Source organism: Salmo salar, chromosome 19 (genome assembly GCF_965601325.2).
Source record: "Salmo salar chromosome 19, fSalSal1, whole genome shotgun sequence".
NCBI classification, from domain to species: Eukaryota; Metazoa; Chordata; class Actinopteri; order Salmoniformes; family Salmonidae; genus Salmo; species Salmo salar.
This window is the reverse complement of record NC_138309.1, coordinates 76,557,501-76,570,380: the sequence shown is the minus strand read 5'-3', so window position 1 is coordinate 76,570,380 and position 12,880 is coordinate 76,557,501. Positions and strand designations below refer to the sequence as shown.

The 12,880-nt window shown below is 41.8% G+C and overlaps 1 protein-coding gene across 3 annotated transcripts in view; it reads left to right on the top strand.

Moving 5' to 3' along the window:
- The window catches only part of LOC106579565 (A-type potassium channel modulatory protein DPP6), a 142,215-nt gene that overhangs the window by 80,801 nt on the left and 48,534 nt on the right, over positions 1-12,880 (top strand). For 2 of the 3 annotated variants that reach the window (XM_014159599.3, XM_045702706.2), the window contains exon 3: positions 2,852-2,950. In XM_014159599.3, coding sequence (XP_014015074.1) covers positions 2,852-2,950 — 99 coding nt within the window. Of the gene's footprint in view, positions 1-2,851; positions 2,951-11,109; positions 11,570-12,880 lie in introns of those variants that run through there. The other variant, XM_014159601.3, reaches the window with a different exon arrangement.

Genomic DNA, 12,880 nt, shown 5'->3' with positions numbered 1-12,880 from the left:
TTTAACTTGAAAATCATGTAAGTGTTGAATCAAGTGTTGTTTTTTGTACCAGTTCATAAACCATGTGCCATGGAATTGGTACATCAAAAATCTACTCCCATTTATGTTGCAACCTGTATGGCGCAGCTGTCAACATCTTTGTCCTGAAATGAAACTGGTATACTTTTCTAATTATGCCAATTCCTTTCAGCCAATTTTTATCTTTAATATAGGGCAGGCAAATAAGTTCCCTACCTTCTCCCTTTTCCACTTGCCTCCTCCATTTTTGTGGTAATGCTGCAATCAGTTGGTTGTAAATTTGGTTTAAGCAGATATTCACAGAAATGTTTTCGATGCATATCATTCATCAATATAATACTTTTTTTTTATCCATAAAGAATGTTTTTTTATTAGTCAATATATTTTAGTTTAACCATAACATTTGTTGTAATATTTGTTTTATATTTTCTGGAGGATAAAACTGAAATTGTAACTAACTTTGTATGGCTTGTTTAAGAAAGGGCGATACCTTAAACAAAATGTAATTTTCAATTAGAAATGAGAAGTTGTAATCTGTGTAAAGGCAAAAAGGTATTTTTTGAACAGAGGAGCTGTTCTTAATAATATACTAGAGAACCATTTTGGGTTTAAGTATAACTTATGTATGAGTGAAGCTCATAAAAAAACTTGAGTCATCGGCATACATTGACACTTTGGTTTTTATCCCCTGGATTTCTAACCCCTTGATGTTCTTCAAATCAAATCAAAGTGTATTTGTCACGTGCACTAAAAACAACAGGTGTAGACCTTACAGTGAAATGCTGACTTACAGGCTTTAACCAATAGTGCAAAAAAAAGGTGTGTGTGTGTGTGTGTGTGTGTGTGTGTGTGTGTGTGTGTGTGTGTGTGTGTGTGTGTGTGTGTGTGTGTGTGTGTGTGTGTGGTGTGTGTGTGTGTGTGTAGGTAAGTAAAGAAATAAACAACAGTAAAAAGATATTTGAAAATAAGGGTAGCAAGGCTATATACAGACACCGGTTAGTCAGGCTTATTGGTTATGGTTAAAGTGACTATGTATATATGATGAGCAGAGAGTAGCAGTAGCGTAAAAAGAGGGGTTGGCGGGTGATGGGACACAATGCAGATAGCCCGGTTAGCCAATGTGCGGGAGCACTGGTTGGTCTGGCCAATTGAGGTAGTATGTACATGAATGTATAGTTAAAGTGACTATGCATATAAGATAAACGGGGGGGGGGGGGGGGGAGTGCACACAATGCAAATAGTCCGGGTAACCATTTGGTTACCTGTTCAGGAGTGTTATGGCTTGGGGTTAAAAACTGTTGAGAAGCCTTTTTGTCCTAGACTTGGCACTCCGGTACCTCTACACCAGGGCCTTCCTCTGACACCCCCTGGTGTAGAGGTCCTGGATGGCAGGCAGCTTTGCACCAGTGATGTACTGGGCCGTACGCACTACCCTCTGAAGTGCCTTGCGGTCGGAGGCCGAACAATTGCCGCATCAGGCAGTGATGCAACCGGTCAGGATGCTCTCGATGTTGCAGCTGTAGAACCTATTGAAGATCTCAGGACCCATGCCAAATCTTTTTAGTTTCCTGAGGGGGAATAGGTTTTGTCGTGCCCTCTTCACGACTGTCTTGGTGTGTTTGGACCATTCTAATTTGTTGTTGATGTGGACACCAAGGAATTTGAAGCTCTCAACCTGCTCCACTACAGCCCCGTCGATGAGAATGGGGACGTGCTCGGTGCTCCTTTTCCTGTAGTCCACAATCATCTCCTTAGTCTTGGTTACGTTGAGGGATAGGTTGTTATTTTGGCACCACCTGGCCAGGTCTCTGACCTCCTCCCTATAGGCTGTCTTGTCGTTGTCGGTGATCAGGCCTACCACTGTTGTGTCGTCAGCAAAGTTAATGATGGTGTTAGAGTCGTGCCTGACCATGCAGACGTGGGTGAAGGAGTACAGGAGGGGACTGAGCACGCACCCCTGGGGAGCTCCAGTGTTGAGGATCAGCGTGGCAGATGAGTTGCTACCTACCCTCACCACCTGGGGGCGGCCCGTCAGGAAGTCCAGGATCCAGTTGCAGAGGGAGGTGTTTAGTCCCAGGTTCCTTAGCTTAATGATGAGCTTTGAGGGTACTATGGTGTTGAATGCTGAGCTGTAGTCAATGAATAGCATTCTCACATAGGTGTTCCTTTTGTCCAGATGATCAAATCCCCGAGCTGACAAGCTAAAAATCTGTCATTCTGCCCCCACTGTTCCTAGGCCGTGATTGTAAATAAGAATTTGTCCCTGCCTCTGAAAAACATCCCCACAGCATGATGCTGCCACCACCATGCTTCACCGTAGGGATGGTGCCAGGTTTCTTCCAGACGTGATGCTTGGCATTCAGGCCAAGGAATTCAATCTTGTTTTAATCTCCCTGACCAAGGCCCTTCTCCCACAATTTCTCAGTTTGGCCAGGAGGTCAGCTCTAGGAAGAGTCTTGGTGGTTCCAAACTTCTTCCATTTAAGAATGTTGGAGGCCATTGTGTTCTTGGGGACCTTCAATGCTGCAGACATTTTTTGGTACCATTCCCCAGATCTTTGCCTCGACACAATCCTGTCTTGGAGCTCTATGGACAATTCCTTCGACCTCATGGCTTGATTTTTGCTCTGACATGCACTGTCAACTGTGGACCTTATATCGACAGGTATGTGCATTTCCAAGTCATGTCCAATCAATTGAAAAGGGTCTGAATACTTTCTGAATGCTCTGTATGTGATCATCCTGGAATTACCCGCTGCTAATCTTTAGTTCTAATCGATAATGCTCAAAATTGTATATTGATTTAAAATTGTATTTTAACTTGTCCCTTGCAGGTGAGGATGACAGCTTGGCCCTCAAGGGGAAACTGACCGTGGGGGACATCTTCAGGAAGGACTTCAAGGTTCACGACCCTGAGGCCAAGTGGATCAACAGTGAGTACTCTATTGATGTTGTAGAGGGGTTGGCGTGGGACATCCATATCGGTGACACTCATGTATTCACTGTGGACATTCAAACAGAGTTATACATTTCCCACCAACAGGTACACACGCAGAATTTTAATTTGAGCCAGTTTTCTACAGCAGGAAAATAACCCTGCAGCAACAGGAAATGTGAATTATTACGTGGATTATAATTATTTTAATAAGGGAAAATGTATACAATTTTCAAAATGGAAATTACACATTTCAGAAGCCTTTTTAAACCTAAATTAAAAAAGGTTTTCCTGCAACATCCAGGCTGTATCAAAACCGGCTGTGATTAGGAGTCCCATAGAGCGGCGCACAATTGGCCCAGCGTCATCCGGGTTTGGCCGGTGTAGGCCGTCATTGTAAATAAGAATTTGTTCTTAACTTACTTGCCTAGTTAAATAAAGGTTTAATAAAATTTAAAATAATAATAATATTAATAAAACAGGGTGATCAAATTAAGATCCGTAAAGCTCTTTTGTAATGGTAATAAACCTGAGTTACAGTAGGAACTCTAAAGTTTTAATTTGGTAGATTTTATAGGTTGAACGTGAAGACATTTTCAGCACTGTTTTCTATTGAATTTAATGGGGCACTTCTGCTTCCTACCCAGCTAGCATGGATTTAGAATCATTATGACCATGGTGTGAATAACATGGATTGATCACTTTGTTCCACTAACAACAACTTCTGCACCAATGATCTCATTGCCCATCAGTGAATCAGCTAAACTGTATATGTTAGCAATGACAGTGTAATGAGTGTGTGTTGAATCAATGTCAAGTGAAACGGTGTGCATGCCTACTGGCATGTACTGCGGTCATCTGTCAAATCCAATATACACCTAAACCACATTACCTGTTACCATGGATCTTGTTTTTATAAGAGGAGCTGCAGCTAATCTTTTTGCATTCATATTGCTGCAATCATCATTATGAACTGTCACGGTGTGGGCCAGCATGTACACTACTGTACTAAACATACACAGTTCAGAGAATATCACAGTTATTGAAGAGAACACAGTCAATTTGGGAACTGCAATGATGGGAACTGCTAAAACGGGTGAAGGCACAGGATTGGCTCAATTCTATCCTCTTGTGTAAAACAGTGAAAGGGTGCTTGAAGCCAACCGTCAATCACACCAAAATGAAGTATTTATTCTAGTTGGACATGTTGCCCGGAAAATAAAATTAAATCAAACAAACCTTAAATTGCAACTGTTGAAACAGGCTAGACTCCCATTATCTTACTGCTGGGTTAAAAATGATCAGAGCCCGACTCCGAGAGGTACTTTACAGCCAAAGGATTAATGAAGAAGTTTTGATTTAACTTATGCCTAATGAAGCCGTCTTCTCCTATCAGCCACTAGTCTCTCCAAGAGAGGGTGCAGATGGGCGAATACACAGAGTACAGTACGTCAAGGACTGTTCAAGTACTATAGACAGCTTCCTTCCTTTCTTCATTCCTTCCTTCCCCTCCTTGATATAATTACTAATCTGACTCATTTAGATGGTTGAAAGCAAGGCCTCTAAACATACTGCTTTCACCGATTCAGTAATATCTGATCAGTAGTGACTGTCTTGTTCCTGGTGTTTCTCATGACCCACAAAATAGTCAACAAAACAATTAATGTCAATGACTTGCAGCAAACTGTACTAGAACAGGGGTAATATGCATTGTCTGGATGTGACCATCGGTGCCTCTTTAAAAGTATTTTTTCTCACTACATGAAACCAAGAATAAATACTGTAGTATTTTCCTTATTTAATAGAATGACGCATTCTGTCACTTTGAATAGCTGATTAATACTTGCATCCATACATCTTCCAGGCTGAATGCAGCCACTGTGAAATGAGTTGTCACCTTAAAGACATGCCTTTCTACTGTAGCTGTTTTTAGCCTGCAAAGAAAGTCTTCTTAGGGAGCCTATAGATGCAGCTGCCATAGAAGGAAATAGTTCTTTGTTAGTATGTCATATTCGTTTAGCCTTCGCGATGTGCAGAACGGCGAGCTTTCAGTACTGTCGGGAACATTTGCAATTATTGGCTTCTGAGGACAGGACTGAAATTGATGTTTTTATTGTAAACCTAATTTTGCCCTGAATTCTATATTTTCGCCATCCCTGTTTTCCTTGAGCAATCAATCAATTTCCTGGGAAACATTTGTGATGAAACCTCAATAATTTTTTATGAATAGATGATGTTATTTTGTCATTGATAAGTCCAAGTACTTTTTGGGGTCTTTTATGGCAGTATAAGGCTATGCTCATTAATTTTACCTTTATTTAACTAGGCAAGTCAGTTAAGAACAAATTCTTATTTTCAATGAAGGCCTAGGAACAGTGGGTTGACTGCCTTGTTCAGGAGCAGAACGACAGATTTTTACCTTGTCAGCTCAGGGATTCGATCTTGCAACCTTTCAGTCACTAGTCCAACGCTCTAACCACTAGGCTACCTGCCACCTCGTCATTGAATTCATGCAACACAAGCTACTCATGAAGGTGTTGAGATTTGAATAACCCTTCGGCCTTGTTTCATCACAATCTATAACAGGAACCTTGCAGCACTGTGTGCCTCCATGGAACTCTCCTACATTAGCCTTGTCCCCGATCTGTTTGTGCTGTCTTGCCAACTCCTATGTTTATTGTCATGCCACAATGACCACAGTAGTTGGCAACATTGATATCCTGTGTATGCTCATCCCCGACATAAAATCACAATCAAATGCACCCAGCAACAACATCATTTTCATCCAACAATGATCATTTAAATCCTGGTTAATGTTATGGCATGAGTTCTAGCAGCTGCTGTGTCTGAATGAAGCAGCTCTCCTTGTCCGCCTATAATGACACCTACACTCTGGTTGACCCCCCCCCCCCGGTCCTGATGGCTGATGTATGCTAAACATGTAGGGAGAAGTGATTTGCTGAACGGCATCAAGCAAACAGACGCATTGTTGACCAAATAAGTATATTTTAACCTTGATCCGAGCTGATGACTGACCTGGTGGTGATTTGCATTAGAGGAGCACCACAAGTAAAGTAGTGCCCCCTAGTGTTTACAGCTTAATTTTTATAGAGAGTGCCAGTCATTCGTAAAATTCAGATTACTGGTATGATTGTAATGAGCTAGCAGGTCAGTCTAAAAGTCCTCATGTTTTTGAATGGAATTAAGTAATTAATTCACCTGGCTTTTTGCCACCGTAGTCTGTTCAGGTAAGTCCCCCTCTTCAAAAAAAAGACTGCAATTAAAAAACGAAAGAACACACATTTAACCAGTAGCGGTGTGTTGGTAAAATCCCTGGGGATGCCAAGTCAGGGGGAAAAAGCCATATTACAACCTATGTGTTGTGATAATTGCATTGTTTGCTCTATAACAAACTGCTCTTAAATGCTACTAAAACGAAATGCATGCTCTTCAACCGATTGCTGCGGGCACCAGCCAGCCCGACTAGCATCACTACTCTGGACGGTTCTGACTTAGAATATGTGGACAACTATAAATACCCAGGTGTCTGGCTAGACCGTAAACTCTCCTTCCAGACTCATATTAAGCATCTCCAATCCAAAATTAAATCTAGAATCGGCTACCTATTTCGCAACAAAGCCTCCTTCACTCATGCTGCCAAACATACCCTCGTAAAACTGACTATCCTACCGATCCTTGACTTCGCCGATGTCATTTACAAAATAGCCTCCAACACTCTACTCAGAAAATTGGATGCAGTCTATGACAGTGCCATCCGTTTTGTCACCAAAGCCCAATATACTACCCACCACTGCGACCTGTATGCTCTCGTTGGCTGGTCCTCGCTACATATTCGTCGCCAAACCCACTGTCTCCAGGTCATCTATAAGTCTTTGCTAGGTAAAGTTCCGCCTTATCTCAGCTCACTGGTCTCCATAGCAACACCCACCCGTAGCACGCGCTCCAGCAGGTATATTTCACTGGTCATCCCCAAAGCCAATACCCCCTTTGGCCGCCTTTCCTTCCAGTTCTCTGCTACCAATGACTGGAACAAATTGCAAAAATCACTGAAGTTGGAGACTTATACGTATCTCCCTCACTAACTTTAAGCATCAACTGTCAGAGCAGCTTACCGAACGCTGCATCTGTACACAGCCCATCTGGAAATAGCCCATCCAACCAACTAACTACCTCATCCCCATATTTGTTTTTGCTTTTCTGCTCTTTTGCACACCAGTATTTATACTTGCACATCCTCATATGCACCTGCTCTTTCCATGACATAGATTGACCAGGTGAATCCAGGTGAAAGCTGTGATTCCTTATTGATGTCACTTGTTAAATCCCCTTCAATCAGTGTGGATGAAGGGGAGGAGACAGGTTAAAGAAGGATTTTTAATCCTTGAGACAACTGAGACATGGATTGTGTATGTGTGCCATAAGTGGGCGGGTGTTAAGGAGCGCGGTTTGGCGGGTTATGTTTCGGAGGACGCATGACTCGACCTTCACCTCTCCAGATCCCGTTGGGGAGTTGCAGCGATGAGGCAAGATCGTAATTTAAACCGGGTAGAAAATATCAAGGGAGGCCAAATGCTCGCTGGCTTCCCTTGCTATTGAATTCAATGCTATGGGCTGCAAAAATGTCATGCACTTTTAGGCCAGACAGCATCAGATAGATGGGGTACACATACAGAGACAGAGGGGTGCTTTTTCACTCACTCAGATGCTTTCTCCGGTGAGATACATTCAGCCTCTTGAAGGAAAATTATGAAACAATGAGAGATCAATTGTTTTCTATGTTTTTAAAATGTATTTATTGGTACATTTTTTGGGGAAGCCTGGCTTCCATTGGCATCCACGAATACACGCCACTGCGTTTAACCTCATTGACCAGTGCTAGTAATTGAAAAGGAAACTCCTTCTGCTTACTCAGCCACCCACAGCCCTGTTATGGTTTCTGATCTTTCGTTCTGGACCGGCTGCAACTCAAAATCATCAAGTTGGTGTTTGAAGAGGGATAGATAGCATGGGTCATCGCCAGAGTTCCATGTAAGAGACATATGAAAGAGTGATATTGATCAATATACATCAGTAGGATGGTTTGGTAGTGCTACTGGTGTTTCATTGAAAGAACCCATCTATATACACATCATTGGTCTTACTCTTGATATTTTAGGAAATGGCAGTCTGTTATAGTGTAACACCCAGTAGGCTAAGCATTATACCATAGATGAAATTCACAGCACATCCATAGAAATGTCTTTATAGGCCTATGAATTCTCTCTCTCACTGTCCTGAATAAGAATCTTAAATATGTCACAATGCCAAGATGTATTAACTTTTCCCTCCCAGCAGGTATTTGCAGTCAATATTTCTGTTAAACCAAAACCACATTCTATTCATGTTTAATGTAATTTACTCAAGTCTGCCCTATGCAAATCTTATGTACTCTTACTTGTTGTGTTGTGCTTTGGCTCTGAGGCAGAAAAATAAAAAAAATCTAATTTAAGAACGTGAAAGCCATGATAAGGAGGTTAATGTTGTAATTATGGGTCTGGTTTGATACTGGCCGGTGGACTCGTAGGAATCTACAAATGGGCCGGCGGTGAAAAATGTATTGGTGTTGCTGATAACCGTAAATCAACGTAAAACTCCCATCCAACCCACCGGACAGGAGCCATCGGCAGCTCATACACTTCTATTCACCTCCTACTTTGGGGAATGGGTTCATGCAATACGCTATAGATATATGGCAAGGCTCTCTGTTGTGTAATTGTATTGTTGTATGAGGGAGGCTTGACTATGGCCCCTTTCAGAGATAAGGTTGTCCGATTCAAAGGGTAAATGGTTTCTTCAAGTTGTGGGTTGAGGTGTAAGGGGACAGAAAGGGGGATACCTAGTCAGTTGTACAATTGAATGCATTCAACCGAAATGTGTCTTCCGCATTTAACCCAACCCCTCTGAATCAGAGAGTTGTGGGGGGGCTGCCTTAATCATCGGCGCCATCAGTGTAGAGCGTGAAATAAAGGAAAGGCCATGGGGAAAAGTTTATGTATAGACGTCCTCAAGAGGACTGAACTCAATAGAAGGTAAACTTCCCTCCATGTATACAAAGACATGCGTGAGTATTATTCACACACCTCCATCCTAAAAAATCTATCATAATTGTACAAGCAAACAGTTTTTAATTGTTTATTTTTAACGCTTATTTTACCAGGTAACACTTTCTCATTTACAGCAACGACCTGGGGAATAGTTACAGGGGAGAGGAGGGGGGAAGAATGAGCCAATTGGAAGCTGGGGGTGATTAGGTGGCCATGATGGTATGAGGGCCAGATTGGGAAGGAGCCGGCTTAAAGAGAAACCTAAGCTGCATACATAAGACCATATAAACGTCTCTGTCACCTGCTGCTTACTCCTGCCTGACCACCCTATGACCTGACATGCTAATGGGAAGATTGAACCGTTAGTGGCAAACACCATGCCACACACACAGCCACATGAAAGTATTCCCCCCACTCTGAAAATATTTTTAATTAGAGTTGTTTTAGAAACCCATTTAGTTTTATAGCCCACCTGATCCAAAGGGCATTGGAGATTTAAGACTGTATACGGTGGAAGGAGAGAGACAGCCTTTTATTTTGTCCTAGACAGGCCCCTATAACTCTCTCCCAGCTGCGTTTTTTGCAGTCTAACCATTGTCCTCTTAGCCTTCAGGAGGACAGATGACCCGGAACAGGAAAGAAAAATACATTTCACACCTAGCTTTACATTGTAGCCTCCGCTCACATGTCGTTTAATGATATAATATCACCATATCAACCAGCTTAGCCTCACTGGGAAGCTCTATCGAAGGGGATACATCTCTCTGCTCAATGATCGGGTTATATATTTGGATAAACGTATGAGTATTCTTTGGTGGTGTGTTCCGTGTTGGCACTCAGAGGTAGTATAAAGCAAGCAGTGGTACATTGTATGGTCTCTCTGCGGCATAGTGCCAGAACTCAGGAGTTACAAAGGAAAGATTGAGAGGCCTGAACAGAATGAATGGGCTGCTGTGTCTCCCTGAAGAAGAATGGAGAGAAAGGGACAAGTAAATGGAAGCAGATGGAGAGAATAAGGTCCTTCACATGGTTGGTTAAGTGCGGTGACTATAATATCATCATATTCAGCAAGACAGATGGGCCTGGGAACTTAAAGTGTTTCTGATGGCAATCATTTGCCATCAAAAACACTTTTTGGACAGATTGACTATGCGTTTGCAGCTTGAACCGGTTTGTTTTTAAGGGAATTAAACCTGGACGACAGAACAAAAATAGCTAAATGAGGGTGAGGAGAAGGTACAATTTGAGGAATAGAGAGTTATATTTTAGCTTTGTCCTTGGTGTTTTATCCCTTACTGAAAAAACAGGTGCAAATGCATAAAATATGTAGATATGTTTGACTAATAGTCCATGGATTGGGAAGTAAAGCTTCACTTCAGTTCTCCTGGAAGCTAGCCTGGTGGCCAGAGCTGTGCTGACTGTGGATATGCATGTTATTCTCTCATTCTAATGAAGCTGTCATCTTCAGTTAGTGCAGGGAATGGCTTGCCTGAAGCCTCAATGAGGCACACAGGTACAAAGCATACAGTCAAATGAAAGCTGTAGGGTTCAGAGGAGGGGATGGTAGAGTGCTAGTGTGAGATCATAGCAGCCATTAGAGTTTAAGTGGGAATATTCACAAGGTACATGGTCTTTGAAGTGATGTGTTGTTGGAAAGGGGAATGTCTATGGCACTTTAACTCATTTTACAGTACATATGATTTCTTTCTTTCTCTCTCGCTCTCTCTTTTGCGCACACACACAACTGTCCTCCTGTGATCTGTAGTGAGTGAGGGATGTTGCCCAGAGCAGGAGACTGAATGAATAAGACAGGTTGAAGGAGCAGAGGTGAAGATCACAGGGGGATGCCAATGCCCTGGGCTAACGCCGAGCCGGTCAAGAGAGCCCTGATGAAGACCTAGTGGAAGGAGAAAGAGGGCAAGATGGAGTGAGGGAGAGTGAGGGAGAGCAGAGAGCAAGACTGAGAATTCCCTTGGTGGTGTGAAACAGGGATGAATAGATGGCAATGGTGTGAAAGAGAGGAAGCCCTGGTGTCTTTGAAAGGAAAAGAAAGACGGGAGTCTGTATAGCGACAGAGAGGGAAAGTGGTGGAGAAGAGGACAGGGTGAGGGCTGAAATTATGGACTCTGTTATGGTGCATGGTTGGAATGGAAAGAAAGAGTGATCTCAGGTGACTGGAAAGGTGGTAAACGGATAAATACGAACTACATACAGAATAAAGATTGGACTCTGAGGGAGGGAAAAAGACAGGCGGAAAGACAGTTGAAAAATATGGCCAGCCGAGTGTATGTTTAGGATGAAGTTCGGAGATAACATATCTAAAGGGGGAGGAGAAGAGATGGAAAGAGGATAGTAACTTACCTTAGCTTTAGCTTTACATGGATACAAAACAGGAAAAAGGAATAGCATATTAGAAGATATAATGGATTGATGGACTTCTTTCCCAGATGCTCTCAAGTGCTTTACATTGATATGATGGACATGTGCGGATTCAAAGGATAGAAAAATAAAAAGTGAGTACTTAGGATTCAGGATGAGATTCAGTGAGACGGGACGAGCAATCAGGATGCACTATATTTTAATCTTTACTCCTGATACGAAGCTGTTAATATATTCCAGTAAACTGGAGTGCTGTTGATTGCATAATTTGCATTCATTATTTGACCAGTGCAATCTAAAAACCCAGAATTGTCAATCATAATTTTGTGAATGAATGTCATTGTGATGGACAATTAGTTATCCCAGCAGATATAGAATGCTCCCCATAACAATCTGTAGTCCCTGATTAATACTCTAAACCAGAGCTGTTTGCTCGGCTCTTATTGGCTCTTGACTGAAACAACATTCAGAAATAGGCTTTTATCGTCCTTGTCTGGTAAAAGGCAAAGTCATTGTGAAGATAGGAAAACTAAATTCACTTTTATCTCTTTGTTGCAATTGTTTACTCACTCTGGAGACAGTCTTTGTGATTGCAGGTGTAACTGTGTTGATTGTTTCCACTTGCCACTGCAGAAATATGTATTTAATGATTATGTATTTCTATTGGTTGGTTGAATTTACATATCAATAAGGTGTTATGCCATTGGTTAAGCTTGCAGATAGGGGGAGATTACGAATGTCAATTCTTCCCAGGCTGATATTGACATGCAAGCGGTATGTCACGTTCTGAAATACTGGATTCTATTTTCAGATTTACAATGTGTAGGAGTTCATGTCCTGATGTGTGTGTGTGTGTAGATAGTACCAGTCAAAAGTTTGGACACACCTACTCATTCAAGGGTTTTTCTTTATTTTTATTATTTTCTACATTGTAGAATAATAGTGAAGACATCAAAACGATTAAATAACATACGGAATCATGTATTAACCCCCCAAAATGTAAACAAATCAAAATATATTTTAGATTCTTCAAAGTAGCCACCCTTTGCCTTGATGACAGCTTTGCACACTCTCCTCTATTTTTTTATTTTTTATTTAACCTTTATTTAACCAGGCAAGTCAGTTAAGAACAAATTCTTATTTACAATGACGGCCTACCAAAAGGCAAAAGGCCTCCTGAGGGGACGGAGGCCTGGGATTAAAAATAAAAAATACAATACAATATAAATATAGGACACACATCACAACAAAACACACATCACAACAAGAGAGACAACACTACATAAAGAGACAGCAACATAGCAAGGCAGCAATACATGACAACACAGCATGGTAGAAACACAACATAACAACAACATGATAGCAACACAACATGGTAGCAGCACAAAACATGGTACAAACATTATTGGGCACAGACAACAGCACAAAGGGCAAGAAGGTAGAGA